General features: G+C 47.8%; 2 protein-coding genes across 2 annotated transcripts in view; both read right to left on the reverse strand.

Annotated features, from left to right (window-relative positions):
* Positions 1-1,662, reverse strand: part of LOC121845242 (A-kinase anchor protein 13-like) — a 46,083-nt gene extending 44,421 nt beyond the window's left edge. Inside the window, 1 exon segment of the mRNA XM_042316155.1 lies at positions 1,619-1,662. The gene's annotated coding sequence lies outside the window, so the exon portion shown is untranslated.
* On the reverse strand, positions 1,605-26,945 carry LOC121845241 (A-kinase anchor protein 13-like; the record flags this gene model as incomplete). The annotated part of the gene is given in 4 exon segments (XM_042316154.1): positions 1,605-1,765; positions 2,560-2,638; positions 2,826-2,893; positions 26,774-26,945. Coding segments are annotated over 4 exon segments (480 nt in total), but the record flags the coding sequence as incomplete, so codon positions are not given.

Below are 26,945 nucleotides of genomic sequence, written 5' to 3' on the forward strand. Positions count from 1 at the left end.
TCAGACGGAGGCCCAGACTGAAGTAGAGGTGCCAGTGTCAGAGACGGAGGCCCAGACTGAAGTAGAGGTGCCAGTGTCAGACGGAGGCCCAGACTGAAGTAGAGGTGCCAGTGTCAGACGGAGGCCCAGACTGAAGTAGAGGTGCCAGTGTCAGAGACGGAGGCCCAGACTGAAGTAGAGGTGCCAGTGTCAGACAGAGACCCAGACTGAAGTAGAGGTGCCAGTGTCAGACGGAGGCCCAGACTGAAGTAGAGGTGCCAGTGTCAGAGACGGAGGCCCAGACTGAAGTAGAGGTGCCAGTGTCAGACGGAGGCCCAGACTGAAGTAGAGGTGCCAGTGTCAGAGACGGAGGCCCAGACTGAAGTAGAGGTGCCAGTGTCAGAGACGGAGGCCCAGTCTGAAGTAGAGGTGCCAGTGTCAGAGACGGAGGCTCAGACTGAAGTAGAGGTGCCAGTGTCAGACGGAGGCCCAGACTGAAGTAGAGGTGCCAGTGTCAGAGACGGAGGCCCAGACTGATGTAGAGGTGCCAGTGTCAGAGACGGAGGCCCAGACTGATGTAGAGGTGCCAGTGTCAGAGACGGAGGCCCAGACTGAAGTAGAGGTGCCAGTGTCAGAGACGGAGGCTCAGTAAAAATAAATCACGGCTACAAAGAGCGGACCATTAGGAAACAAGTAAGTCTGCAATTTAGGGTTGGGTTGGGTTAGAGTCAGGCTTAGGGTCAGGGTCAAAGTCAGGGTTAGGTTAGGGTCAAGGTTAGGGTCAGGGTTAGGGTCAGGTGAGGGTCAGAGTCAGGGTTAGGTTAGGGTCAGGGTTAGGGTCAAGTTAGGGTCATAGTCAGGTTAGGTTTGGGTCAGGGTTAGAGTCAGGGTTAGGTTAGGGTCAGGGTTAGGGTTTGGTCAGTCAGGGTTAGGGTTGGGTTAGTCAGGGTTAGGGTTGGGTTGGAGTTAGGGTTGGGTTAGGGTTAGGGTTGGGTTGGGTTAGAGTCAGGGTTAGGGTTGGGTTAGAGTCAGGGTTAGGGTTGGGTTGGAGTCAGGGTTAGGGTTGGGTTAGAGTCAGGGTTAGGAACAGGGTCAGGGTTTGAGTCAGGGTTATGGTTAGGAACAGGGTCAGGGTTTGAGTCAGGGTTATGTTAGGAACAGGGTCAGGGTTTGAGTCGGGGTTATGGTTAGGAACAGGGTCAGGGTTTGAGTCAGGGTTATGGTTAGGAACAGGGTCAGGGTTAGGGTTAGGAACAGGGTCAGGGTTTGAGTCAGGGTTATGGTTATGGTTAGGAACAGCGTCAGGGTTATGGTTATGGTTAGGAACAGCGTCAGGGTATGAGTCAGGGTTATGGTTAGGAACAGGGTCAGGGTTTGAGTCAGGGTTAGGGTTAGGAACAGGGTCAGGGTTTGAGTCAGGGTTATGGTTAGGAACAGGGTCAGGGTTTGAGTCAGGGTTATGGTTGGGAACAGGGTCAGGGTTTGAGTCAGGGTTATGGTTAGGAACAGGGTCAGGGTTTGAGTCAGGGTTATGGTTAGAAACAGGGTCGGGGTCAGAGTTAGGATTATGGTTAGGGTTAGGTTTCAGTTTAAGAACAGGCTCAGGGTTAGGGTTAGGGATAGGGTTAGGGTTGCTCACCCAGCGATGTTGGATATGGAGATGCTCTTTGACAGGTTGGAGCCGGGAAGGGTATGATGGAGGTATGTCTTCGGGAGGGAACAACCAATGAGGAGTGGTCTTCTGGAGACAAGATGGCTGACCAGGGTCGCTCCCTCAATGCACCTGCTGTGATGTCATAAGAGAGGGCCAGCGTTAACAGAGGAATGCGGTAGGATGGTATTGGGTTACGTCCCACATGGCACCCTAATCCTTACATAGTGCACTAAGGTTGACATCCAGCCCTGTGGGACTCTATAGGGACCAGATACATGCAGCCCTGTAGGACTCTATAGGGAACAGATACATACAGCCCTGTAGGACTCTATAGGGAACAGATACATCCAGCCCTGTAGGACTCTATAGGGAACAGTAACATCCAGCCCTGTAGGACTCTATAGGGAACAGATACATCCAGCCCTGTAGGACTCTATAGGGAACAGATACATCTAGCCCTGTAGGACTCTATAGGGAACAGATACATACAGCCCTGTAGGACTCTATAGGGAACAGATACATCCAGCCCTGTAGGACTCTATAGGGAACAGATACATGCAGCCCTGTAGGACTCTATAGGGAACAGATACATCCAGCCAGCCCCGTAGGACTCTGTAGGGAACAGATACATCCAGCCCTGTAGGACTCTATTGGGAACAGATACATGCAGACTTGGATTGTATTCTGACTAGTTAACACCAACAGATCTGGGACCAGGACAGGGCTGTGGTGGCTCTGGTTAACACCAACAGATCTGGGACCAGGACAGGGCTGTGGTGGCTCTGGTTAACACCAACAGATCTGGGACCAGGACAAGGCTGTGGTGGCTCTGGTTAACACCAACAGATCTGGGACCAGGACAGAGATGTGATGACTCTGGTTAACACCAACAGTATGACTATTGAGTATATTTAAGATGGACTCACGGTTTAACCCTCGTTTTGGTCTCCGGGTGACAACAGGAATGGTGGCTGAATCTGGAACTGCAAACTGCTGTCTGGGCGACTGGAGGGAAAACAATCCAGGACTTCAGTAGTGTAAATAAGTTCATGACCTTGATGTCCTGTATGCTACTCATCCTATTGGCTGACAAAATGAGCTAGTACATAAAAACATGATGTCCTTGTAGGCTACTCATTTTATAGGCTGACAAAATGGTCTGAAAATAGTTTTAAATACAGTTTTTCCTTACCTTCATCTTCACCTTGGCACAGACAGGCAGGCTTTCTCTACAACTCTTATGAACATGTGAATTGCAATCTGAAAAATACAAAATAAAATGCAACTCTAAATCTTAAAGTAAGAACTTCAACAGAATAATCTTCCAGGGGAGTTCTTTCATGTGTTATGAACTGTGACTGGGGAGATAGACTGGTCTACAGAACCAGAGAGTTAGAATAGTCTACAGAACCAGAGAGTTGGACTGGTCTACAGAACCAGAGAGTTAGACTGGTCTACAGAACCAGAGAGTTAGACTGGTCTACAGAACCAGAGAGTTAGACTGGTCTACAGAACCAGAGAGTTAGACTGGTCTACAGAACCAGAGAGTTAGACTGGTCTACAGAACCAGAGAGTTAGACTGGTCTACAGAACCAGAGCGTTGGACTGGTCTACAGAACCAGAGAGTTAGAATAGTCTACAGAACCAGAGAGTTGGAATGGTCTACAGAACCAGAGAGTTGGACTGGTCTACAGAACCAGAGAGTTGGACTGGTCTACAGAACCAGAGAGTTAGACTGGTCTACAGAACCAGAGAGTTAGACTGGTCTACAGAACCAGAGCGTTGGACTGGTCTACAGAACCAGAGCGTTGGACTGGTCTACAGAACCAGAGCGTTGGACTGGTCTACAGAACCAGAGAGTTGGACTGGTCTACAGAACCAGAGAGTTGGACTGGTTTACAGAACCAGATAAGTGGACTGGTCTACAGAACCAGATAAGTGGACTGGTCTACAGAACCAGAGAGTTGGACTGGTCTATAGAACCAGAGAGTTGGACTGGTCTACAGAACCAGAGAGTTGGACTGGTCGACAGAACCAGAGAGTTGGACTGGTCGACAGAACCAGATAATTGGACTGATCTACAGAACCAGAGAGTTGGACTGGTCTACAGAACCATAGAATTGGACTGATCTACAGAGCCAGAGAAGTGGACTGGTCTACAAAACCAGAGAAGTGGACTGGACAGAGTTGGACTGGTCTACAGAACAAGAGAGTTGGACTGGTCTACAGGACCAGATAAGTGGACTGGTCTACAGAACCAGAGAAGTTGATTGGTCAACAGAGTTGGACTGGTCTACAGAACCAGAGAAGTGGACTGGTCTACAGAGTTGGACTGGTCTACAGAACCACTGGTCTACAGAACCAGAGATGGAACTGGTCTACAGAACCAGAGAGTTGGACTGGTCTACAGAACCAGAGAGTTGGACTGGTCTACAGAACTAGAGAGTTGGACTGGTCTACAGAACCAGAGAAGTGGACTGGTCAACAGAACCAGAGAAGTGGACTGCTCTACAGAACCAGAGAAGTGGAATGGTCTACAGAACCAGATAATTGGACTGGTCTACAGAACTAGAGAGTTTAACTAGTCTACAGAACCAGAGAGTTGGACTGGTCTACAGAACCAGAGAAGTGGACTGGTCTACAGAGTTGGACTGGTCTACAGAACCAGAGAGTTGGACTGGTCTACAGAACCAGAGAGTTGGCCTGGTCTACAGAACAAGATAAGTGGACTGGTCTACAGAACCAGAGAGTTGGACTGGTCTACAGAACCAGAGAGTTGGACTGGTCTACAGAACCAGAGAGTTGGACTGGTCTACAGAACCAGAGAGTTGGACTGGTCAACAGAACAAGATAAGTGGACTGGTCTACAGAACCAGAGAGTTGGACTGGTCTACAGAACCAGAGAGTTGGACTGGTCTACAGAACCAGAGAGTTGGACTGGTCTACAGAACCAGACAGTTGGACTGGTCTACAGAACCAGACAGTTGGACGGGTCTAGAGAACCAGAGAGTTGGACTGGTCTACACAACCAGAGAAGTGGACTGTTCTTCAGAGTTGGACTGGTCTACAGAACTAGAGAGTTGGACTGGTCTACACAACCAGAGAAGTGGACTGTTCTTCAGAGTTGGACTGGTCTTCAGACCTAGAGAGTTGGACTGGTCTACAGAGAGAGTTGGACTGGTCTACAGAATCAGAGAGTTGGACCAGAACCAGAGAATTGGACTGGTCTACAGAACCAGAGAATTGGACTGGTCTACAGAACCAGAGAATTGGACTGGTCTACAGAGCCAGAGAACTGGTCTACAAAACCAGAGAGTTGGACTGGTCTACAGAACCAGAGAGTTGGACTGGTCTGCATAACCAGAGAGTTGGACGGGTCTAGAGAACCAGAGAGTTGGACTAGTCTACAGAACTAGAGAGTTGGACTGGTCTACAGAACCACAGAAGTGGACTGGTCTACAGAGTTGGACTGGTCTACAGAAACAAAGAGTTGGACTGGTCTACAGAACCAGAGAAGTGGATTGGTCTACAGAACAGAGTGTTGGACTGTTCTACAGAACCAGAGAGATTTGGACTGGTCTACAGAACCAGAGAGTTGGACTGGTCTACAGAACTAGAGAGTTGGACTGGTCTACAGAACCAGAGAAGTGGACTGGTCTACAGAACCAGAGAGTTGGACTGGTCTACAGAACCAGAGAAGTTGGACTGGTCTACAGAACCAGAGAAGACTGGTCTACAGAACCAGAGAACTGGTCTACAGAGTTGGACTGGTCTACAGAACCAGAGAGTTGGACTGGTCTACAGAACCAGAGAGTTGGACTGGTCTACAGAACCAGAGAGTTGGACTGGTCTACAGAACCAGAGAAGTGGACTGGTCTCAGAACCAGAGAGTTGGACTGGTCTACAGAACCAGAGAGTTGGACTGGTCTACAGAACAGAGAGTTGGACTGGTCTACAGAACCAGAGAAGTGGACTGGTCAACAGAACCAGAGAAGTGGACTGGTCTACAGAACCAGAGAAGTGGACTGGTCTACAGAACCAGAGAAGTGGACTGGTCTACAGAACCAGAGAAGTGAACTGGTCTACAGAGTTGGACTGGTCTACAGAACTAGAGAGTTGGACTGGTCTACAGAACCAGAGAAGTGGACTGGTCTACAGAACCAGAGAAGTGAACTGGTCTACAGAGTTGGACTGGTCTACAGAACCAGAGTGTTGGACTGTTCTACAGAACCAGAGATTTGGACTGGTCTACAGAACCAGAGAAGTGAACTGGTCTACAGAGTTGGACTGGTCTACAGAACTAGAGAGTTGGACTGGTCTACAGAACCAGAGAGTTGGACTGGTCTACAGAACTAGAGAGTTGGACTGATCTCCAGAACCAGAGAATTGGACTGGATCTCAGAACCAGAGAATTGGACTGGTCTACAGAACCATAGAAGTTGGACTGGTCTACAGAGCCAGAGAAGTGGACTGGTCTACAGAACCAGAGAGTTGGACTGGTCTACAGAACCAGAGAGTTGGACTGGTCTGCTAACCAGAGAACTAGAGAACCAGAGAGTTGGAGTCTACAGAACTAGAGAGTTGGACTGGTCTACAGAACCAGAGAAGTGGACTGGTCTACAGAACCAGAAAGAGTGGACTGGTCTACAGAACCAGAGAAGTGGACTGGTCTACAGAACCAGAGAGTTGGACTGGTCTACAGAACCAGAGATTTGGACTGGTCTACAGAACCAGAGAAGTGAACTGGTCTACAGAGTTGGACTGGTCTACAGAACTAGAGAGTTGGACTGGTCTACAGAACTAGAGAGTTGGACTGGTCTACAGAACCAGAGAGTTGGACTGGTCTACAGAACTAGAGAGTTGGACTGATCTACAGAACCAGAGAAGTGGACTGGTCTACAGAACCAGAGAAGAACTGGTCTACAGAGTTGGACTGGTCTACAGAACTAGAGAGTTGGACTGGTCTACAGAACCAGAGAGTTTAACAGAACCAGAGAGTTGGACTGGTCTACAGAACCAGTCTACAGAGTTGGACTGGTCTACAGAACCAGAGAGTTGGACTGGTCTACAGAACCAGAGAGTTGGACTGGTCTACAGAACCACAGAAGTGGACTGGTCTACAGAGTTGGACTGGTCTACAGAACTAGAGAGTTGGACTGGTCTACACAACCAGAGAAGTGGACTGTTCTTCGGAGTTGGACTGGTCTTCAGACCTAGAGAGACTGGTCTACAGAACCAGAGAGTTGGACTGGTCTACAGAACCAGAGAGTTGGACTGGTCTACAGAACCAGAGAAGTGGACTGGTCTACAGAACCAGAGAAGTGGACTGGTCAACAGAACCAGAGAAGTGGACTGGTCTACAGAACCAGAGAAGTTGGACTGGTCTACAGAACCAGAGAGTTGGACTGGTCTACAGAACCAGAGAGTTACAGAACCAGACTGGTCTACAGAACCAGAGAGTTGGACTGGTCTACAGAACCAGAGAAGTGGACTGGTCTACAGAACCAGAGACTGGTCTTGGACAGAACCAGAGAGTTGGACTGGTCTACAGAACCAGAGAGTTGGACTGGTCTACAGAACCAGAGAGTTGGACTGGTCTACAGAACAGAGAGTTGGACTGGTCTACAGAACCAGAGTTGACTGACTGGTCTACAGAACCTAGAGTTGGACTGGTCTACAGAACCAGAGAGAGAGTTGGACTGGTCTACAGAACCAGAGAGTTGGACTGGTCTACAGAACCAGAGAGTTGGACTGGTCTACAGAACCAGAGAGTTGGACTAGTCTACAGAACTGGACTGGTCTACAGAACCAGAGAAGTTGGACTGGTCTACAGAACTGGTCTACAGAGAGTTGGACTGGTCTACAGAACCAGAGAAGTGGACTGGTCTCAGAACCAGAGTGTTGGACAGAACCAGAGATTTGGACTGGTCTACAGAACCAGAGAAGTGACTGGTCTACAGAGTTGGACTGGTCCAGAGAGAGTTGGACTGGTCTACAGAACCAGAGAAGTGGACTGGTCTACAGAACCAGAGAGTTGGACTGGTCTACAGAACCAGAGAGTTGGACTGGTCTACAGAACCAGAGAAGTGGACTGTTCTTCGGAGTTGGACTGGTCTTCAGAACCTAGAGAGTTGGACTGGTCTACAGAACCAGAGAGTTGGACTGGTCTACAGAACCAGAGAGTTGGACTGGTCTACAGAACCAGAGAAGTGGACTGGTCTACAGAACCAGAGAAGTGGACTGGTCTACAGAACCAGAGAAGTGGACTGGTCTACAGAACCAGAGAAGTGGACTGGTCTACAGAACCAGAGTTGGACTGGTCTACAGAACAGAACCAGAGAGTTGGACTGGTCTACAGAACCAGAGAGTTGGACTGGTCTACAGAACCAGTGGACTGGTCTACAGAACCAGAGAAGTGGACTGGTCTACAGAGTTGGACTGGTCTACAGAACTAGAGAGTTGGACTGGTCTACAGAACCAGAGAGTTGGACTGGTCTACAGAACCAGAGAGTTGGACTGGTCTACAGAACCAGAGAGTTGGACTGGTCTACAGAACCAGAGAGTTGGACTGGTCTACAGAATCAGAGAGTTGGACTGGTCTCCAGAACCAGATAATTGGACTGGTCTACAGAACCAGAGAATTGGACTGGTCTACAGAACCAGAGAATTGGACTGGTCTACAGAACCAGAGAAGTGGACTGGTCTACAGAACCAGAGAGTTGGACTGGTCTACAGAACCAGAGAAGTTGGACTGGTCTGCATAACCAGAGAGTTGGACTGGTCTACAGAACCAGAGAGTTGGACTGGTCTACAGAACCAGAGAGTTGGACTGGTCTACAGAACCAGAGAGTTGGACTGGTCTACAGAACCAGAGAGTTGGACTGGTCTACAGAACCAGAGAGTTGGACTGGTCTACAGAACCAGAGTTGGACTGTTCTACAGAACCAGAGACTGGACTGGTCTACAGAACCAGAGAGTTGGACTGGTCTACAGAACCAGAGAGTTGGACTGGTCTACAGAACTGGTCTACAGAACCAGAAGTTGGACTGGTCTACAGAACCAGAGAGTTGGACTGGTCTACAGAACCAGAGAGTTGGACTGGTCTACAGTCTACAGAACCAGAGAGTTGGACTGGGTCTACAGAACCAGAGAGTTGGACTGGTCTACAGAACCAGAGAAGTGGACTGGACAGAGTTGGACTGGTCTACAGAAACTAGAGAGTTGGACTGGTCTACAGAACCAGAGAGTTGGACTGGTCTACAGAACCAGAGAGTTGGACTGGTCTACAGAACCAGAGAAGTGAACTGGTCTACAGAGTTGGACTGGTCTACAGAACCAGAGAGTTGGACTGGTCTCAGAACTAGAGAGTTGGACTGGTCTACAGAACCAGAGAGTTGGACTGGTCTACAGAACTAGAGAGTTGGACTGATCTACAGAACCAGAGAAGTGGACTGGTCTACAGAACCAGAGAAGTGAACTGGACAGAGTTGGACTGGTCTACAGAACTAGAGAGTTGGACTGGTCTACAGAACTAGAGAGTTTAACTAGTCTACAGAACCAGAGAGTTGGACTGGTCTACAGAACCAGAGAAGTGGACTGGTCTACAGAGTTGGACTGGTCTACAGAACCAGAGAGTTGGACTGGTCTACAGAACCAGAACTGGTCTACAGAACCACAGAAGTGGACTGGTCTACAGAGTTGGACTGGTCTACAGAACTAGAGAGTTGGACTGGTCTACAGAACCAGAGAAGTGGACTGTTCTTCGGAGTTGGACTGGTCTTCAGACCTAGAGAGTTGGACTGGTCTACAGAACCAGAGAGTTGGACTGGTCTACAGAACTAGAGAGTTGGACTGGTCTACAGAACCAGAGAAGTGGACTGGTCAACAGAACCAGAGAAGTGGACTGGTCTACAGAACCAGAGAAGTGGACTGGTCTACAGAACCAGAGAAGTGGACTGGTCTACAGAACAGAGAAGTGGACTGGTCTACAGAACCAGAGAATTGGACTGGTCTACAGAACCAGAGAGTTGGACTGATCTACAGAACCAGAGAAGTGGACTGGTCTACACAACCAGAGAAGTGAACTGGTCTACAGAGTTGGACTGGTCTACAGAACTAGAGAGTTGGACTGGTCTACAGAACTAGAGAGTTGGACTGGTCTACAGAACCAGAGAGTTGGACTGGTCTACAGAACCAGAGAGTTGGACTGGTCTACAGAACCAGAGAGTTGGACTGGTCTACAGAACCAGAGAGTTGGATTGGTCTACAGGACTGGAGAGTTGGACTGGTCTACAGAACCAGACAGTTGGACGGGTCTAGAGAACCAGAGAGTTGGACTGGTCTACACAACCAGAGAAGTGGACTGTTCTTCAGAGTTGGACTGGTCTTCAGACCTAGAGAGTTGGACTGGTCTACAGAACCAGAGAGTTGGACTGGTCTACAGAATCAGAGAGTTGGACTGGTCTCCAGAACCAGATAATTGGACGATCTACAGAACCAGAGAATTGGACTGGTCTACAGAACCATAGAATTGGACTGGTCTACAGAACCAGAGAAGTGGACTGGTCTACAGAACCAGAGAGAACCAGAGAGTTGGAGTCTGAGAACCAGAGAAGTGGACTGTTCTACAGAGTTGGACTGGTCTACAGAACTAGAGAGTTGGACTGGTCTACAGAACTAGAGAGTTGGACTGGTCTACAGAACCAGAGAGTTGGACTAGTCTACAGAACCAGAGAGTTGGACTAGTCTACAGAACCAGAGAGTTGGACTGGTCTGCATAACCAGACAGTTGGACGGGTCTAGAGAACCAGAGAGTTGGACTGGTCTAGAGAACCAGAGGTTGGACTGGTCTACAGAACCAGATAAGTGGACTGGTCAAAAGAACCAGAGAAGTCGACTGGACTGGTCTACAGAACTAGAGAGTTGGACTGGTCTACAGAACCAGATAAGTGGACTGGTCAACAGAACCAGAGAAGTGGACTGGTCAACAGAACCAGAGAAGTGGACTGGTCAACAGAACCAGAGAAGTGGACTGGTCTACAGAACCAGATAAGTGGACTGGTCTACAGAGTTGGACTGGTCTACAGAAACAAAGAGTTGGACTGGTCTACAGAACCAGAGAAGTGGACTGGTCTACAGAACCAGAGTGTTGGACTGTTCTACAGAACCAGAGATTTGGACTGGTCTACAGAACCAGAGAAGTGAACTGGTCTACAGAGTTGGACTGGTCTACAGAACTAGAGAGTTGGACTGGTCTACAGAACCAGAGAAGTGGACTGGTCTACAGAACTGAACTGGTCTACAGAGTTGGACTGTTCTACAGAACCAGAGATTTGGACTGGTCTACAGAACCAGAGAAGTGAACTGGTCTACAGAGTTGGACTGGTCTACAGAACTAGAGAGTTGGACTGGTCTACAGAACCAGAGAGTTGGACTGGTCTACAGAACTAGAGAGTTGGACTGGTCTACAGAACCAGAGAAGTTGAACTGGTCTACAGAGTTGGACTGGTCTACAGAACTAGAGAGTTGGACTGGTCTACAGAACTAGAGAGTTTAACTAGTCTACAGAACCAGAGAGTTGGACTGGTCTACAGAACCAGAGAAGTGGACTGGTCTACAGAGTTGGACTGGTCTACAGAACCAGAGAGTTGGACTGGTCTACAGAACCAGAGAGTGGCCTGGTCTACAGAACAAGATAAGTGGACGGGTCTAGAGAACCAGAGAGTTGGACTGGTCTACAGAACCACAGAAGTGGACTGAACCACAGAGTTGGACTGGTCTACAGAACTAGAGAGTTGGACTGGTCTACACAACCAGAGAAGTGGACTGTTCTTCGGAGTTGGACTGGTCTTCAGACCTAGAGAGTTGGACTGGTCTACAGAACCAGAGAAGTGGACTGGTCTACAGAACCAGAGAAGTGGACTGGTCTACAGAACCAGAGAATTGGACTGGTCTACAGAACCAGAGAGTTGGACTGGTCTACAGAACCAGAGAAGTGAACTGGTCTACAGAGTTGGACTGGTCTACAGAACTAGAGAGTTGGACTGGTCTACAGAACTAGAGAGTTGGACTGGTCTACAGAACCAGAGAGTTGGACTGGTCTACAGAACCAGAGAGTTGGACTGGTCTACAGAACAAGATAAGTGGACTGGTCTACAGAACCAGAGAGTTGGACTGGTCTACAGAACCAGAGAGTTGGACTGGTCTACAGAACCAGAGAGTTGGACTGGTCTACAGAAGCAGAGAGTTGGACTGGTCTACAGAACCAGAGAGTTGGACTGGTCTACAGAACCAGAGAGTTGGATTGGTCTACAGGACTGGAGAGTTGGACTGGTCTACAGAACCAGACAGTTGGACTGGTCTAGAGAACCAGAGAGTTGGACTGGTCTACACAACCAGAGAAGTGGAGAGTTGGACTGGTCTTCAGACCTAGAGAGTTGGACTGGTCTACAGAACCAGAGAGTTGGACTGGTCTACAGAATCAGAGAGTTGGCCTGGTCTACAGAACAAGATAATTGGACTGGTCTACAGAACCATAGAATTGGACTGGTCTACAGAGCCAGAGAAGTGGACTGGTCTACAAAACCAGATAATTGGACTGGTCTACAGAACCAGAGAATTGGACTGGTCTACAGAACCATAGAATTGGACTGGTCTACAGAGCCAGAGAAGTGGACTGGTCTACAGAACCAGAGAGTTGGACTGGTCTGCATAACCAGAGAGTTGGACGGGTCTAGAGAACCAGAGAGTTGGACTGGTCTAGAGAACCAGAGAGTTGGACTGGTCTACAGAAACAGAGAAGTGGACTGGTCTACAGAACCAGAGAAGTGGACTGTTCTACAGAGTTGGACTGGTCTACAGAACTAGAGAGTTGGACTGGTCTACAGAACTAGAGAGTTGGACTGGTCTACAGAACCAGAGAGTTGGACTAGTCTACAGAACCAGAGAGTTGGACTAGTCTACAGAACCAGAGAGTTGGACTGGTCTGCATAACCAGACAGTTGGACTGGTCTAGAGAACCAGAGGTTGGACTGGTCTACAGAACCAGAGAAGTGGACTGGTCTACAGAACCAGATAAGTGGACTGGTCAACAGAACCAGAGAAGTGGACTGGTCAACAGAACCAGAGAAGTGGACTGGTCAACAGAACCAGAGAAGTGGACTGGTCAACAGAACCAGAGAAGTGGTCTGGTCTACAGAACCAGATAAGTGGACTGGTCTACAGAGTTGGACTGGTCTACAGAAACAAAGAGTTGGACTGGTCTACAGAACCAGAGAAGTGGACTGGTCTACAGAACCAGAGTGTTGGACTGTTCTACAGAACCAGAGATTTGGACTGGTCTACAGAACCAGAGAAGTGAACTGGTCTACAGAGTTGGACTGGTCTACAGAACTAGAGAGTTGGACTGGTCTACAGAACCAGAGAGTTGGACTGGTCTACAGAACTAGAGCGTTGGACTGGTCAGTTACAGAACCAGAGAGTTGGACTGGTCTACAGACCAGAGAAGTGGACTGGTCTACAGAGAGTTGGACTGGTCTACAGAACTAGAGAGTTGGACTGGTCTACAGAACCAGAGAAGTGGACTGGTCTACAGAACCAGAGAAGTGGACTGGTCTACAGAACTGGTCTACAGAACTAGAGAGTTGGACTGGTCTACAGAACCAGTCTGGACTGGTCTACAGAACCAGAGTAAACAGATTTGGACTGGTCTACAGAACTAGAGAGTTGGACTTGTCTACAGAACCAGAGAAGTGGACTGGTCTACAGAGTTGGACTGATCTACAGAACCAGAGATGTGGACTGGTCTACAGAACCAGAGAATTGGTCAGAGAGTTGGACTGGTCTACAGAACCAGAGAAGTGGACTGGTCTACAGAGTTGGACTGGTCTACAGAACTAGAGAGTTGGACTGGTCTACAGAACCAGAGATGTGAACTGGTCTACAGAACCAGAGAGTTGGACTGGTCTACAGAACCAGAGAGTTGGACTGGTCTACAGAACTAGAGAGTTGGACTGGTCTACAGAACCAGAGAAGTGGACTGGTCAACAGAACCAGAGAAGTGGACTGCTCTACAGAACCAGAGAAGTGGAATGGTCTACAGAACCAGATAATTGGACTGGTCTACAGAACTAGAGAGTTTAACTAGTCTACAGAACCAGAGAGTTGGACTGGTCTACAGAACCAGAGAAGTGGACTGGTCTACAGAGTTGGACTGGTCTACAGAACCAGAGAGTTGGACTGGTCTACAGAACCAGAGAGTTGGCCTGGTCTACAGAACAAGATAAGTGGACTGGTCTACAGAACCAGAGAGTTGGACTGGTCTACAGAACCAGAGAGTTGGACTGGTCTACAGAACCAGAGAGTTGGACTGGTCAACAGAACCAGATAAGTGGACTGGTCTACAGAACCAGAGAGTTGGACTGGTCTACAGAACCAGAGAGTTGGACTGGTCTACAGAACCAGAGAGTTGGACTGGTCTACAGAACCAGAGAGTTGGACTGGTCTACAGAACCAGACAGTTGGACTGGTCTAGAGAACCAGAGAGTTGGACTGGTCTACAGAACCACAGAAGTGGACTGGTCTACAGAGTTGGACTGGTCTACAGAACTAGAGAGTTGGACTGGTCTACACAACCAGAGAAGTGGACTGTTCTTCAGAGTTGGACTGGTCTTCAGACCTAGAGAGTTGGACTGGTCTACAGAACCAAAGAGTTGGACTGGTCTACAGAATCAGAGAGTTGGACTGGTCTCCAGAACCAGATAATTGGACTGATCTACAGAACCAGAGAATTGGACTGGTCTACAGAACCATAGAATTGGACTGGTCTACAGAGCCAGAGAAGTGGACTGGTCTACAGAACCAGAGAGTTGGACTGGTCTGCATAACCAGAGAGTTGGACGGGTCTAGAGAACCAGAGAGTTGGACTGGTCTAGAGAACCAGAGAGTTGGACTGGTCTACAGAAACAGAGAAGTGGACTGGTCTACAGAGTTGGACTGGTCTACAGAAACAAAGAGTTGGACTGGTCTACAGAACCAGAGAAGTGGATTGGTCTACAGAACCAGAGAAGTTGGACTGTTCTACAGAACCAGAGATTTGGACTGGTCTACAGACTAGAGAGTTGGACTGGTCTACAGAACTAGAGAGTTGGACTGGTCTACAGAACCAGAGAGTTGGACTGGTCTACAGAACTAGAGAGTTGGACTGATCTACAGAACCAGAGAAGTGGACTGGTCTACAGAACCAGAGAAGTGAACTGGTCTACAGAGTTGGACTGGTCTACAGAACTAGAGAGTTGGACTGGTCTACAGAACTAGAGAGTTTAACTAGTCTACAGAACCAGAGAGTTGGACTGGTCTACAGAACCAGAGAAGTGGACTGGTCTACAGAGTTGGACTGGTCTACAGAACCAGAGAGTTGGACTGGTCTACAGAACCAGAGAGTTGGCCTGGTCTACAGAACCACAGAAGTGGACTGGTCTACAGAGTTGGACTGGTCTACAGAACTAGAGAGTTGGACTGGTCTACACAACCAGAGAATTGGACTGTTCTTCGGAGTTGGACTGGTCTTCAGACCTAGAGAGTTGGACTGGTCTACAGAACCAGAGAGTTGGACTGGTCTACAGAACTAGAGAGTTGGACTGGTCTACAGAACCAGAGAAGTGGACTGGTCAACAGAACCAGAGAAGTGGACTGGTCTACAGAACCAGAGAAGTGGACTGGTCTACAGAACCAGAGAAGTGGACTGGTCTACAGAACCAGAGAAGTGGACTGGTCTACAGAACCAGAGAGTTGGACTGATCTACAGAACCAGAGAAGTGGACTGGTCTACAGAACCAGAGAAGTGAACTGGTCTACAGAGTTGGACTGGTCTACAGAACTAGAGAGTTGGACTGGTCTACAGAACCAGAGAGTTGGACTGGTCTACAGAACAGAGAGTTGGACTGGTCTACAGAACCAGAGAGTTGGACTGGTCTACAGAACCAGAGAGTTGGACTGGTCTACAGAACCAGAGAGTTGGACTGGTCTACAGAATCAGAGAGTTGGACTGGTCTCCAGAACCAGATAATTGGACTGATCTACAGAACCAGAGAATTGGACTGGTCTACAGAACCATAGAAGTGGACTGGTCTACAGAGCCAGAGAAGTGGACTGGTCTACAAAACCAGAGAGTTGGACTGGTCTACAGAACCAGAGAGTTGGACTGGTCTGCATAACCAGAGAGTTGGACGGGTCTAGAGAACCAGAGAGTTGGACTAGTCTACAGAACTAGAGAGTTGGACTGGTCTACAGAACCACAGAAGTGGACTGGTCTACAGAGTTGGACTGGTCTACAGAAACAAAGAGTTGGACTGGTCTACAGAACCAGAGAAGTGGATTGGTCTACAGAACCAGAGTGTTGGACTGTTCTACAGAACCAGAGATTTGGACTGGTCTACAGAACCAGAGAAGTGAACTGGTCTACAGAGTTGGACTGGTCTACAGAACTAGAGAGTTGGACTGGTCTACAGAACTAGAGAGTTGGACTGGTCTACAGAACCAGAGAGTTGGACTGGTCTACAGAACTAGAGAGTTGGACTGATCTACAGAACCAGAGAAGTGGACTGGTCTACAGAACCAGAGAAGTGAACTGGTCTACAGAGTTGGACTGGTCTACAGAACTAGAGAGTTGGACTGGTCTACAGAACCAGAGAGTTTAACTAGTCTACAGAACCAGAGAGTTGGACTGGTCTACAGAACCAGAGAAGTGGACTGGTCTACAGAGTTGGACTGGTCTACAGAACCAGAGAGTTGGACTGGTCTACAGAACCAGAGAGTTGGCCTGGTCTACAGAACCACAGAAGTGGACTGGTCTACAGAGTTGGACTGGTCTACAGAACTAGAGAGTTGGACTGGTCTACAGAACCAGAGAGTGGACTGTTCTTCGGAGTTGGACTGGTCTTCAGACCTAGAGAGTTGGACTGGTCTACAGAACCAGAGAGTTGGACTGGTCTACAGAACTAGAGAGTTGGACTGGTCTACAGAACCAGAGAAGTGGACTGGTCAACAGAACCAGAGAAGTGGACTGGTCTACAGAACCAGAGAAGTGGACTGGTCTACAGAACCAGAGAAGTGGACTGGTCTACAGAACCAGAGAAGTGGACTGGTCTACAGAACCAGAGAATTGGACTGGTCTACAGAACCAGAGAGTTGGACTGATCTACAGAACCAGAGAAGTGGACTGGTCTACACAACCAGAGAAGTGAACTGGTCTACAGAGTTGGACTGGTCTACAGAACTAGAGAGTTGGACTGGTCTACAGAACTAGAGAGTTGGACTGGTCTACAGAACAGAGAGTTGGACTGGTCTACAGAACCAGAGAGTTGGACTGGTCTACAGAACCAGAGAGTTGGACTGGTCTACAGAACCAGAGAGTTGGACTGGTCTACAGAATCAGAGAGTTGGACTGGTCTCCAGAACCAGATAATTGGACTGATCTACAGAACCAGAGAATTGGACTGGTCTACAGAACCATAGAATTGGACTGGTCTACAGAGCCAGAGAAGTGGACTGGTCTACAAAACCAGAGAGTTGGACTGGTCTACAGAACCAGAGAGTTGGACTGGTCTGCATAACCAGAGAGTTGGACGGGTCTAGAGAACCAGAGAGTTGGACTAGTCTACAGAACTAGAGAGTTGGACTGGTCTACAGAACCACAGAAGTGGACTGGTCTACAGAGTTGGACTGGTCTACAGAAACAAAGAGTTGGACTGGTCTACAGAACCAGAGAAGTGGATTGGTCTACAGAACCAGAGTTTTGGACTGTTCTACAGAACCAGAGATTTGGACTGGTCTACAGAACCAGAGAAGTGAACTGGTCTACAGAGTTGGACTGGTCTACAGAACTAGAGAGTTGGACTGGTCTACAGAACTAGAGAGTTGGACTGGTCTACAGAACCAGAGAACTGGTCTACAGAACCAGAGAGTTGGACTGGTCTACAGAACTAGAGAGTTGGACTGATCTACAGAACCAGAGAAGTGGACTGGTCTACAGAACCAGAGAAGTGAACTGGTCTACAGAGTTGGACTGGTCTACAGAACTAGAGAGTTGGACTGGTCTACAGAACTAGAGAGTTTAACTAGTCTACAGAACCAGAGAGTTGGACTGGTCTACAGAACCAGAGAAGTGGACTGGTCTACAGAGTTGGACTGGTCTACAGAACCAGAGAGTTGGACTGGTCTACAGAACCAGAAGTTGGCCTACAGAACCACAGAAGTGGACTGGTCTACAGAGTTGGACTGGTCTACAGAACTAGAGAGTTGGACTGGTCTACAGAACCAGAGAATTGGACTGTTCTTCGGAGTTGACTGGTCTTCAGACCTAGAGAGTTGGACTGGTCTACAGAACCAGAGAGTTGGACTGGTCTACAGAACCAGAGAGTTGGACTGGTCTACAGAACCAGAGAAGTGGACTGGTCAACAGAACCAGAGAAGTGGACTGGTCTACAGAACCAGAGAAGTGGACTGGTCTACAGAACCAGAGAAGTGGACTGGTCTACAGAACCAGAGAAGTGGACTGGTCTACAGAACCAGAGAATTGGACTGGTCTACAGAACCAGAGAGTTGGACTGTCTACAGAACCAGAGAAGTGGACTGGTCTACAGAACCAGAGAAGTGAACTGGTCTACAGAGTTGGACTGGTCTACAGAACCAGAGAGTTGGACTGGTCTACAGAACTAGAGAGTTGGACTGGTCTACAGAACAAGAGTTGGACTGGTCTACAGAACCAGAGAGTTGGACTGGTCTACAGAACCAGAGAGTTGGACTGGTCTACAGAACCAGAGAGTTGGACTGGTCTACAGTTCAGAGAGTTGGACTGGTCTCCAGAACCAGATAATTGGACTGGTCTACAGAACCAGAGAGTTGGACTGGTCTACAGAACCAGAGAAGTGGACTGGTCTACAGAACCAGAGAAGTGGACTGGTCTACAGAACCAGAGAGTTGGACTGGTCTGCATAACAGAGAGTTGGACTGGTCTAGAGAACCAGAGAGTTGGACTGGTCTACAGAACCAGAGAGTTGGACTGGTCTACAGAACCACAGAAGTGGACTGGTCTACAGAACCAGAGAGAAGTGGATTGGTCTACAGAACCAGAACCAGAACCAGAGATTTGGACTGGTCTACAGAACCAGAGAAGTGAACTGGTCTACAGAGTTGGACTGGTCTACAGAACTAGAGAGTTGGACTGGTCTACAGAACTAGAGAGTTGGACTGGTCTACAGAACCAGAGAGTTGGACTGGTCTACAGAACCAGAGAGTTGGACTGATCTACAGAACCAGAGAAGTGGACTGGTCTACAGAACCAGAGAAGTGAACTGGTCTACAGAGTTGGACTGGTCTACAGAACTAGAGAGTTGGACTGGTCTACAGAACTAGAGAGTTGGACTGGTCTACAGAACCAGAGAGTTGGACTGGTCTACAGAACCAGAGAGTGGACTGGTCTACAGAGTTGGACTGGTCAGAACCAGAGAGTTGGACTGGTCTACAGAACCAGAGAGTTGGCCTGGTCTACAGAAACAGAAGTGGACTGGTCTACAGAGTTGGACTGGTCTACAGAACCAGAGAGTTGGACTGGTCTACACAACCAGAGAATTGAGACTGGTCTTCAGACCTAGAGAGTTGGACTGGTCTACAGAACCAGAGAGTTGGACTGGTCTACAGAACTAGAGAGTTGGACTGGTCTACAGAACCAGAGAAGTGGACTGGTCAACACAACCAGAGAAGTGAACTGGTCTACAGAGTTGGACTGGTCTACAGAACTAGAGAGTTGGACTGGTCTACAGAACCAGAGAGTTGGACTGGTCTACAGAACCAGAGAGTTGGACTGGTCTACAGAACCAGAGAGTTGGACTGGTCTACAGAACCAGAGAGTTGGACTGGTCTACAGAACCAGAGAATTGGTCTACAGGACTGGAGAGTTGGACTGGTCTACAGAACCAGACAGTTGGACGGGTCTAGAGAACCAGAGTTGGACTGGTCTACACAACCAGAGAAGTGGACTGTTCTTCAGAGTTGGACTGGTCTTCAGACCTAGAGAGTTGGACTGGTCTACAGAACCAGAGAGTTGGACTGGTCTACAGAACCAGAGAGTTGGACTGGTCTACAGAACCAGAGAGTTGGACTGGTCTACAGAACCAGAGAGTTGGACTGGTCTACAGAACCAGAGAAGTTGGACTGGTCTACAGAACCAGAGAAGTTGGACTGGTCTGCTTAACCAGACAGTTGGACGGGTCTAGAGAACCAGAGAGTTGGACTGGTCTACAGAACTAGAGAGTTGGACTGGTCTACAGAACCAGAGAGTTGGACTGGTCTACAGAACCAGAGAGTTGGACTGGTCTACAGAACCAGAGAGTTGGACTAGTCTACAGAACCAGAGAGTTGGACTGGTCTGCATAACCAGACAGTTGGACTGGTCTAGAGAACCAGAGAGTTGGACTGGTCTAGAGAACCAGAGGGTTGGACTGGTCTACAGAACCAGATAAGTGGACTGGTCAAAAGAACCAGAGAAGTGGACTGGTCTACAGAGTTGGACTGGTCAACAGAACCAGAGAAGTGGACTGGTCTACAGAACCAGAGAAGTGGACTGGTCAACGGAACCAGAGAAGTGGTCTGGTCTACAGAACCAGATAAGTGGACTGGTCTACAGAGTTGGACTGGTCTACAGAAACAAAGAGTTGGACTGGTCTACAGAACCAGAGAAGTGGACTGGTCTACAGAACCAGAGTGTTGGACTGTTCTACAGAACCAGAGATTTGGACTGGTCTACAGAACCAGAGAAGTGAACTGGTCTACAGAGTTGGACTGGTCTACAGAACTAGAGAGTTGGACTGGTCTACAGAACCAGAGAAGTGGACTGGTCTACAGAACCAGAGAAGTGAACTGGTCTACAGAGTTGGACTGGTCTACAGAACCAGAGTGTTGGACTGTTCTACAGAACCAGAGAAGTGAACTGGTCTACAGAGTTGGACTGGTCTACAGAACTAGAGAGTTGGACTGGTCTACAGAACTAGAGAGTTGGACTGATCTACAGAACCTGAACTGGTCTACAGAGTTGGAACCAGAGAGTGGACTGGTCTACAGAACTGGTCTACAGAACCAGAGAGTTGGACTGGTCTACAGAACCAGAGAAGTGGACTGGTCTACAGAGTTGGACTGGTCTACAGAACCAGAGAGTTGGACTGGTCTACAGAACCAGAGAGTTGGCCTGGTCTACAGAACAAGATAAGTGGACGGGTCTAGAGAACCAGAGAGTTGGACTGGTCTACAGAACCACAGAAGTGGACTGGTCTACAGAGTTGGACTGGTCTACAGAACTAGAGAGTTGGACTGGTCTACACAACCAGAGAAGTGGACTGTTCTTCGGAGTTGGACTGGTCTTCAGACCTAGAGAGTTGGACTGGTCTACAGAACCAGAGAGTTGGACTGGTCTACAGAACTAGAGAGTTGGACTGGTCTACAGAACCAGAGAAGTGGACTGGTCTACAGAACCAGAGAAGTGGACTGGTCTACAGAACCAGAGAAGTGGACTGGTCTACAGAACCAGAGAAGTGGACTGGTCTACAGAACCAGAGAAGTGGACTGGTCTACAGAACCAGAGAATTGGACTGGTCTACAGAACCAGAGAGTTGGACTGGTCTACAGAACCAGAGAAGTGAACTGGTCTACAGAGTTGGACTGGTCTACAGAACTAGAGAGTTGGACTGGTCTACAGAACCAGAGAGTTGGACTGGTCTACAGAACCAGAGAGTTGGACTGGTCTACAGAACCAGAGAGTTGGACTGGTCTACAGAACAAGATTGGACTGGTCTACAGAACCAGAGAGTTGGACTGGTCTACAGAACCAGAGAGTTGGACTGGTCTACAGAACCAGAGAGTTGGACTGGTCTACAGAACCAGAGAGTTGGACTGGTCTACAGAACCAGAGAGTTGGATTGGTCTACAGGACTGGAGAGTTGGACTGGTCTACAGAACCAGACAGTTGGACGGGTCTAGAGAACCAGAGAGTTGGACTGGTCTACACAACCAGAGAAGTGGACTGTTCTTCAGAGTTGGACTGGTCTTCAGACCTAGAGAGTTGGACTGGTCTACAGAACCAGAGAGTTGGACTGGTCTACAGAATCAGAGAGTTGGACTGGTCTCCAGAACCAGATAATTGGACTGATCTACAGAACCAGAGAATTGGACTGGTCTACAGAACCATAGAATTGGACTGGTCTACAGAGCCAGAGAAGTGGACTGGTCTACAAAACCAGAGAGTTGGACTGGTCTACAGAACCAGAGAGTTGGACTGGTCTGCATAACCAGAGAGTTGGACGGGTCTAGAGAACCAGAGAGTTGGACTGGTCTAGAGAACCAGAGAGTTGGACTGGTCTACAGAAACAGAGAAGTGGACTGGTCTACAGAACCAGAGAAGTGGACTGTTCTACAGAGTTGGACTGGTCTACAGAACTAGAGAGTTGGACTGGTCTACAGAACTAGAGAGTTGGACTGGTCTACAGAACCAGAGAGTTGGACTAGTCTACAGAACCAGAGAGTTGGACTAGTCTACAGAACCAGAGAGTTGGACTGGTCTGCATAACCAGACAGTTGGACTGGTCTAGAGAACCAGAGGGTTGGACTGGTCTACAGAACCAGATAAGTGGACTGGTCAAAAGAACCAGAGAAGTGGACTGGTCAACAGAACCAGAGAAGTGGACTGGTCAACAGAACCAGAGAAGTGGACTGGTCAACAGAACCAGAGAAGTGGACTGGTCAACGGAACCAGAGAAGTGGTCTGGTCTACAGAACCAGATAAGTGGACTGGTCTACAGAGTTGGACTGGTCTACAGAAACAAAGAGTTGGACTGGTCTACAGAACCAGAGAAGTGGACTGGTCTACAGAACCAGAGTGTTGGACTGTTCTACAGAACCAGAGATTTGGACTGGTCTACAGAACCAGAGAAGTGAACTGGTCTACAGAGTTGGACTGGTCTACAGAACTAGAGAGTTGGACTGGTCTACAGAACCAGAGAGTTGGACTGGTCTACAGAACTAGAGCGTTGGACTGGTCTACATAACCAGACAGTTGGACGGGTCTAGAGAACCAGAGAGTTGGACTGGTCTACAGACCAGAGAAGTGGACTGGTCTACAGATTTGGACTGGTCTACAGAACTAGAGAGTTAGACTGGTCTACAGAACCAGAGAAGTGGACTGGTCTACAGAGTTGGACTGGTCTACAGAACTAGAGAGTTGGACTGGTCTACAGAACCAGATAAGTGGACTGGTCTACAGAACCAGAGAAGTTGACTGGTAAACAGATTTGGACTGGTCTACAGAACTAGAGAGTTAGACTGGTCTACAGAACCAGAGAAGTGGACTGGTCTACAGAGTTGGACTGATCTACAGAACCAGAGATGTGGACTGGTCTACAGAACCAGAGAAGTGGACTGTTCTACAGAGTTGGACTGGTCTACAGAACTAGAAAGTTGGAGTGATCTACAGAACCAGAGAAGTGGACTGGTCTACAGAACCAGAGAAGTGAACTGGTCTACATAGTTGGACTGGTCTACAGAACCAGAGAAGTGGACTGGTCTACAGAACCAGAGAAGTGGATTGGTCTACAGAACCAGAGAAGTGGACTGGTCTACAGAACCAGAGAATTGGACTGGTCTACAGAACCAGAGAGTTGGACTGGTCTACAGAACCAGAGAGTTGGACTGGTCTACAGAACCAGAGATGTGGACTGGTCTACAGAACCAGAGATGTGGACTGGTCTACAGAACCAGAGATGTGGACTGGTCTCCAGAACCAGAGAAGTGGACTGTTCTACAGAGTTGGACTGGTCTACAGAACTAGAGAGTTGGACTGGTCTACAGAACTACAGAGTTGGACTGGTCTACAGAACCAGCGAGTTGGACTGGTCTACAGAACCAGTGAGTTGGACTGGTCTACAGAACCAGAGAGTTGGACTGGTCTACAGAACCAGAGAGTTGGACTGGTCTACAGAACCAGAGAGTTGGACTGGTCTACAGAACCAGAGAAGTGGACTGGTCTATAGAACCAGAGAAGTGGACTGGTCTACAGAACTATAGTGTTGGTTTATGCCCAGAATGACACCATAGTCCTTTAGGGATTCTTGAAAGTTGGGACATTCCTTGTTGGGAAACTTTATATTTATCATCAATTGGTTTTTCTTTTGTTGTATTAATTCAGATTAAATGACATTTAGTGGAATTTATTTAGGGAAAGATTTGCTTTTGTAATTTTCTAAATATTTTCTATCTTATACATTTTCATATCGGCTCTATGCCTAGACATGCCCTTGTCTGGAGCAAATTATACCAGTTTCAACTCTCCAATTATATATTTTTTTATTCTATAACCGGCAATAATATTTTTATAGTTTTAAAATAAATATGTTGTAGTTTCTTGTGAGAGCCCTCTCTGCCTTTAAGAGAAATAGTCTTAAAAAATGTGATTCCTAAAAGATGTCCCTGGAGATATGGTGAACTCCGTCAAATTGGTCTTAAATCCTAAATGAATCAGGGATGAGCAGGGAAAGCTATACCATAAGGACCCCATCTTCATGTCCTCATTCTATGTAGTACAAGAAGACCACTCTGGAAAGTTCTCTACTTTTAATAGATGAAAACAAAAAATATTGAAATCACCATTGTCACAACAATGAACTGTCAACTCCATCTCCTTGATAGAATATTCATTTTGGTTTAAATATGTTTATTTTGATTAGTTTTTAGTCATGAAGCAACTGAAGAAAAACTAAATTGCTACCTTGTATACCACTTCAATTCCATAAATCAAACTCATTCAGATTGTTTTCTAACGTCAACTCTGTAAAACAAACTCATTCAGGTTGTTGTCGAACGTCACAACTCATTCAGATTGTTGTCTGACATCAACTCCGTAAGTCATCCACATACATAGACACTCTGTCTTTACTCAAAGTCAGTGGTATTCAGTTAGTAAAGGTTGAAAAAAGCAAGGGGCCTAAACAGCTACTCTGGGGAATTCCTGATTCTACCTGCAAGGGTCCTAAACAGCTGCCCTGGGGAATTCCTGATTCTACCTGGATTATGTTTGAGAGGCTTCCATTAACAGTCTGATGGCCTGTCGTTCTGCCCCTGAACAGGCAGTTAACCCACTGTTCCTAGGCCGTCATTGAAAATAAGAATTTGTTCTTAACTGACTTTCCTAGTAAAATAAAGGTAAAATAAAAAATAAAAATGGCCTTCCTGTGACATCGGGTGGTGTAGGTGTCCTGGAGGGCAGGTAGTTTGCCCCCGGTGATGCGTTGTGCAGACCGCATTACCCTCTGGAGAGCCTTGCGGTTGTGGGTGGTGCAGTTGCCATTCCGGGTGTTGATACAGCCTGAAAGGATGCTCTTGATTGTGCATGTGTAAAAGTTTGTGAGGGTTTTAGGTGACAAGCCACATTTCTTCAGCCTCCTGAGTGTGAAGAGGCGTTGTTGCACCTTCTTCACCACACTGTCTGTTTGGATGGACCATTTCAGATTGTCAGTGATGTGTACGCAGAGGAACTTAAAATGTGTACGCAGAGGAACTCCGTCAGCCACGGAGAAGGAGATTCCACAGTCCTTGGTAGCGGGCCACGTTGGTGGCACTGTATTATCCTCAAAGTTGGCAAAGAAGGTGTTTAGTTTACCTGGAAGCAAGACGTCGGTGTCCGTGACGTGGCTGGTTTACCTTTTGCAGTCCGTGATTGTCTGCAGACAATCGTCTCGTGTCTGAGCCATTGAATTGCGACTCCACTTTGTCGACATTTGGATGATTTGATTTAATTTGAACTTTTATTTATTTTAACCTTTAACTAGGCAAGTCAGTTAAGATCAAACTCTTATTTACAATGACGGCCTACCCCGGCCAAACCCGGACGACGCTGGGCCAATTGTGCAAAGCCCTATGGTATTATTCTCTGACACTATCCAGAACATATCCCAGTCCCTGTAATCAAAACAATCTTGAAACGTGGATTCCCGATTGGTCAGACTGGCGTTAAATAGTCCTTAGCATGGGTACTTCCTGTTTAAGTTTCTGCCTATAGGAATGGAGGAGCAAAATAGATACGTGTTCATATTTGACGAAATAAGGGTGGGAGGGCCTTGTAAGCATTGCGGAAGTTAGAGTAGCAATGATCCAGTGGTTTTCCAGTGCGAGTGCTACAGTCGATATGCTGATAGAATTTAGGTAGCCTTGTTCTCAAATTTTGTTTGTTAAAATCCCCAGCTACAATTAATTCAGCCTCAGCATATATGGTTTCCAATATAGTCCATTGAAGTTCCTTGAGGGCCATTGTGGTATCGACTTGAGGGGGGATATATATGGCTGTGACAATAACAAAAGATAATTATCTTGAGAGATAATATGGTCGGCATTTGATTATGAGGAATTCTAGGTCAGGTGAACAAAAAGACTTGAATTCCTGTTGTTACAATTACACCATGAGTCATTAAACATGATACCCCCGCCCTTCTTCCCAAAGAGATGTTTATTACTGTCGGTGCGACGCACTGAGAAACCAGGTAGTTGTACAGTCTCCAACAGCATATCCCGAGAGAGCCATGGTTCCGTGAAACAGAGTATGTTACAATCCCTGATGTCTCTCTGGAAAGCAAACCTCGCCCTGATTTCATCGACCTTGTTATCTAGGGACTGGACATTGGAGAGTAATATACTCGGGAGTGGTGGGTGGTGTGCGCACCTCCAGTCTGACCAGAAGACTGATCTGTCTGCCTCTTCTCCGGCAGAGTTGTTTTGGATCAGCCTCTGGAATCAGTTCAATTGCCGCGAGTGGTGCGGACAAAGGATCCGCTTCGGGAAAGTCGTATTCCTGGTCGTAGTGTTGGTAAGTTGACATCGCTCTGATATCCAATAGTTCTTCCCGGCTGTATGTAATAAAATTTAAGATTGTCTGGGCTAACAATGTAAGAAATAATGCATCAAAATAAAAATAAATACTGAAATGTTTCCTAAGGATTAGAAGCAAGGCAGCCCTCTCTGTCGGCGCCATCTTGAGCGATATGGTGTATCTACTAAACCTGCTAATAGTTGGTTTTGTTAGAGTTGTATTGACTGATGCTGTCTTACTGGTGCAGAGAAAGGCATCCTTAGTGTTGATGGTTTTGCTGCATTGGTGGCAGGAGGAGGATTGTGTCTGGGAGGAGACCATGCTGAAGTGATGTCCGTTCAGCATACATCTCTCTCTGGCCTTCGCCTCTCTCCTCTCGTCTTTGTCTCGACTCTTCTCTCCATCCTTTTC

The sequence above is a fragment of the Oncorhynchus tshawytscha genome, unplaced genomic scaffold (genome assembly GCF_018296145.1).
Source record: "Oncorhynchus tshawytscha isolate Ot180627B unplaced genomic scaffold, Otsh_v2.0 Un_contig_4862_pilon_pilon, whole genome shotgun sequence".
NCBI lineage: Eukaryota > Metazoa > Chordata > Actinopteri > Salmoniformes > Salmonidae > Oncorhynchus > Oncorhynchus tshawytscha.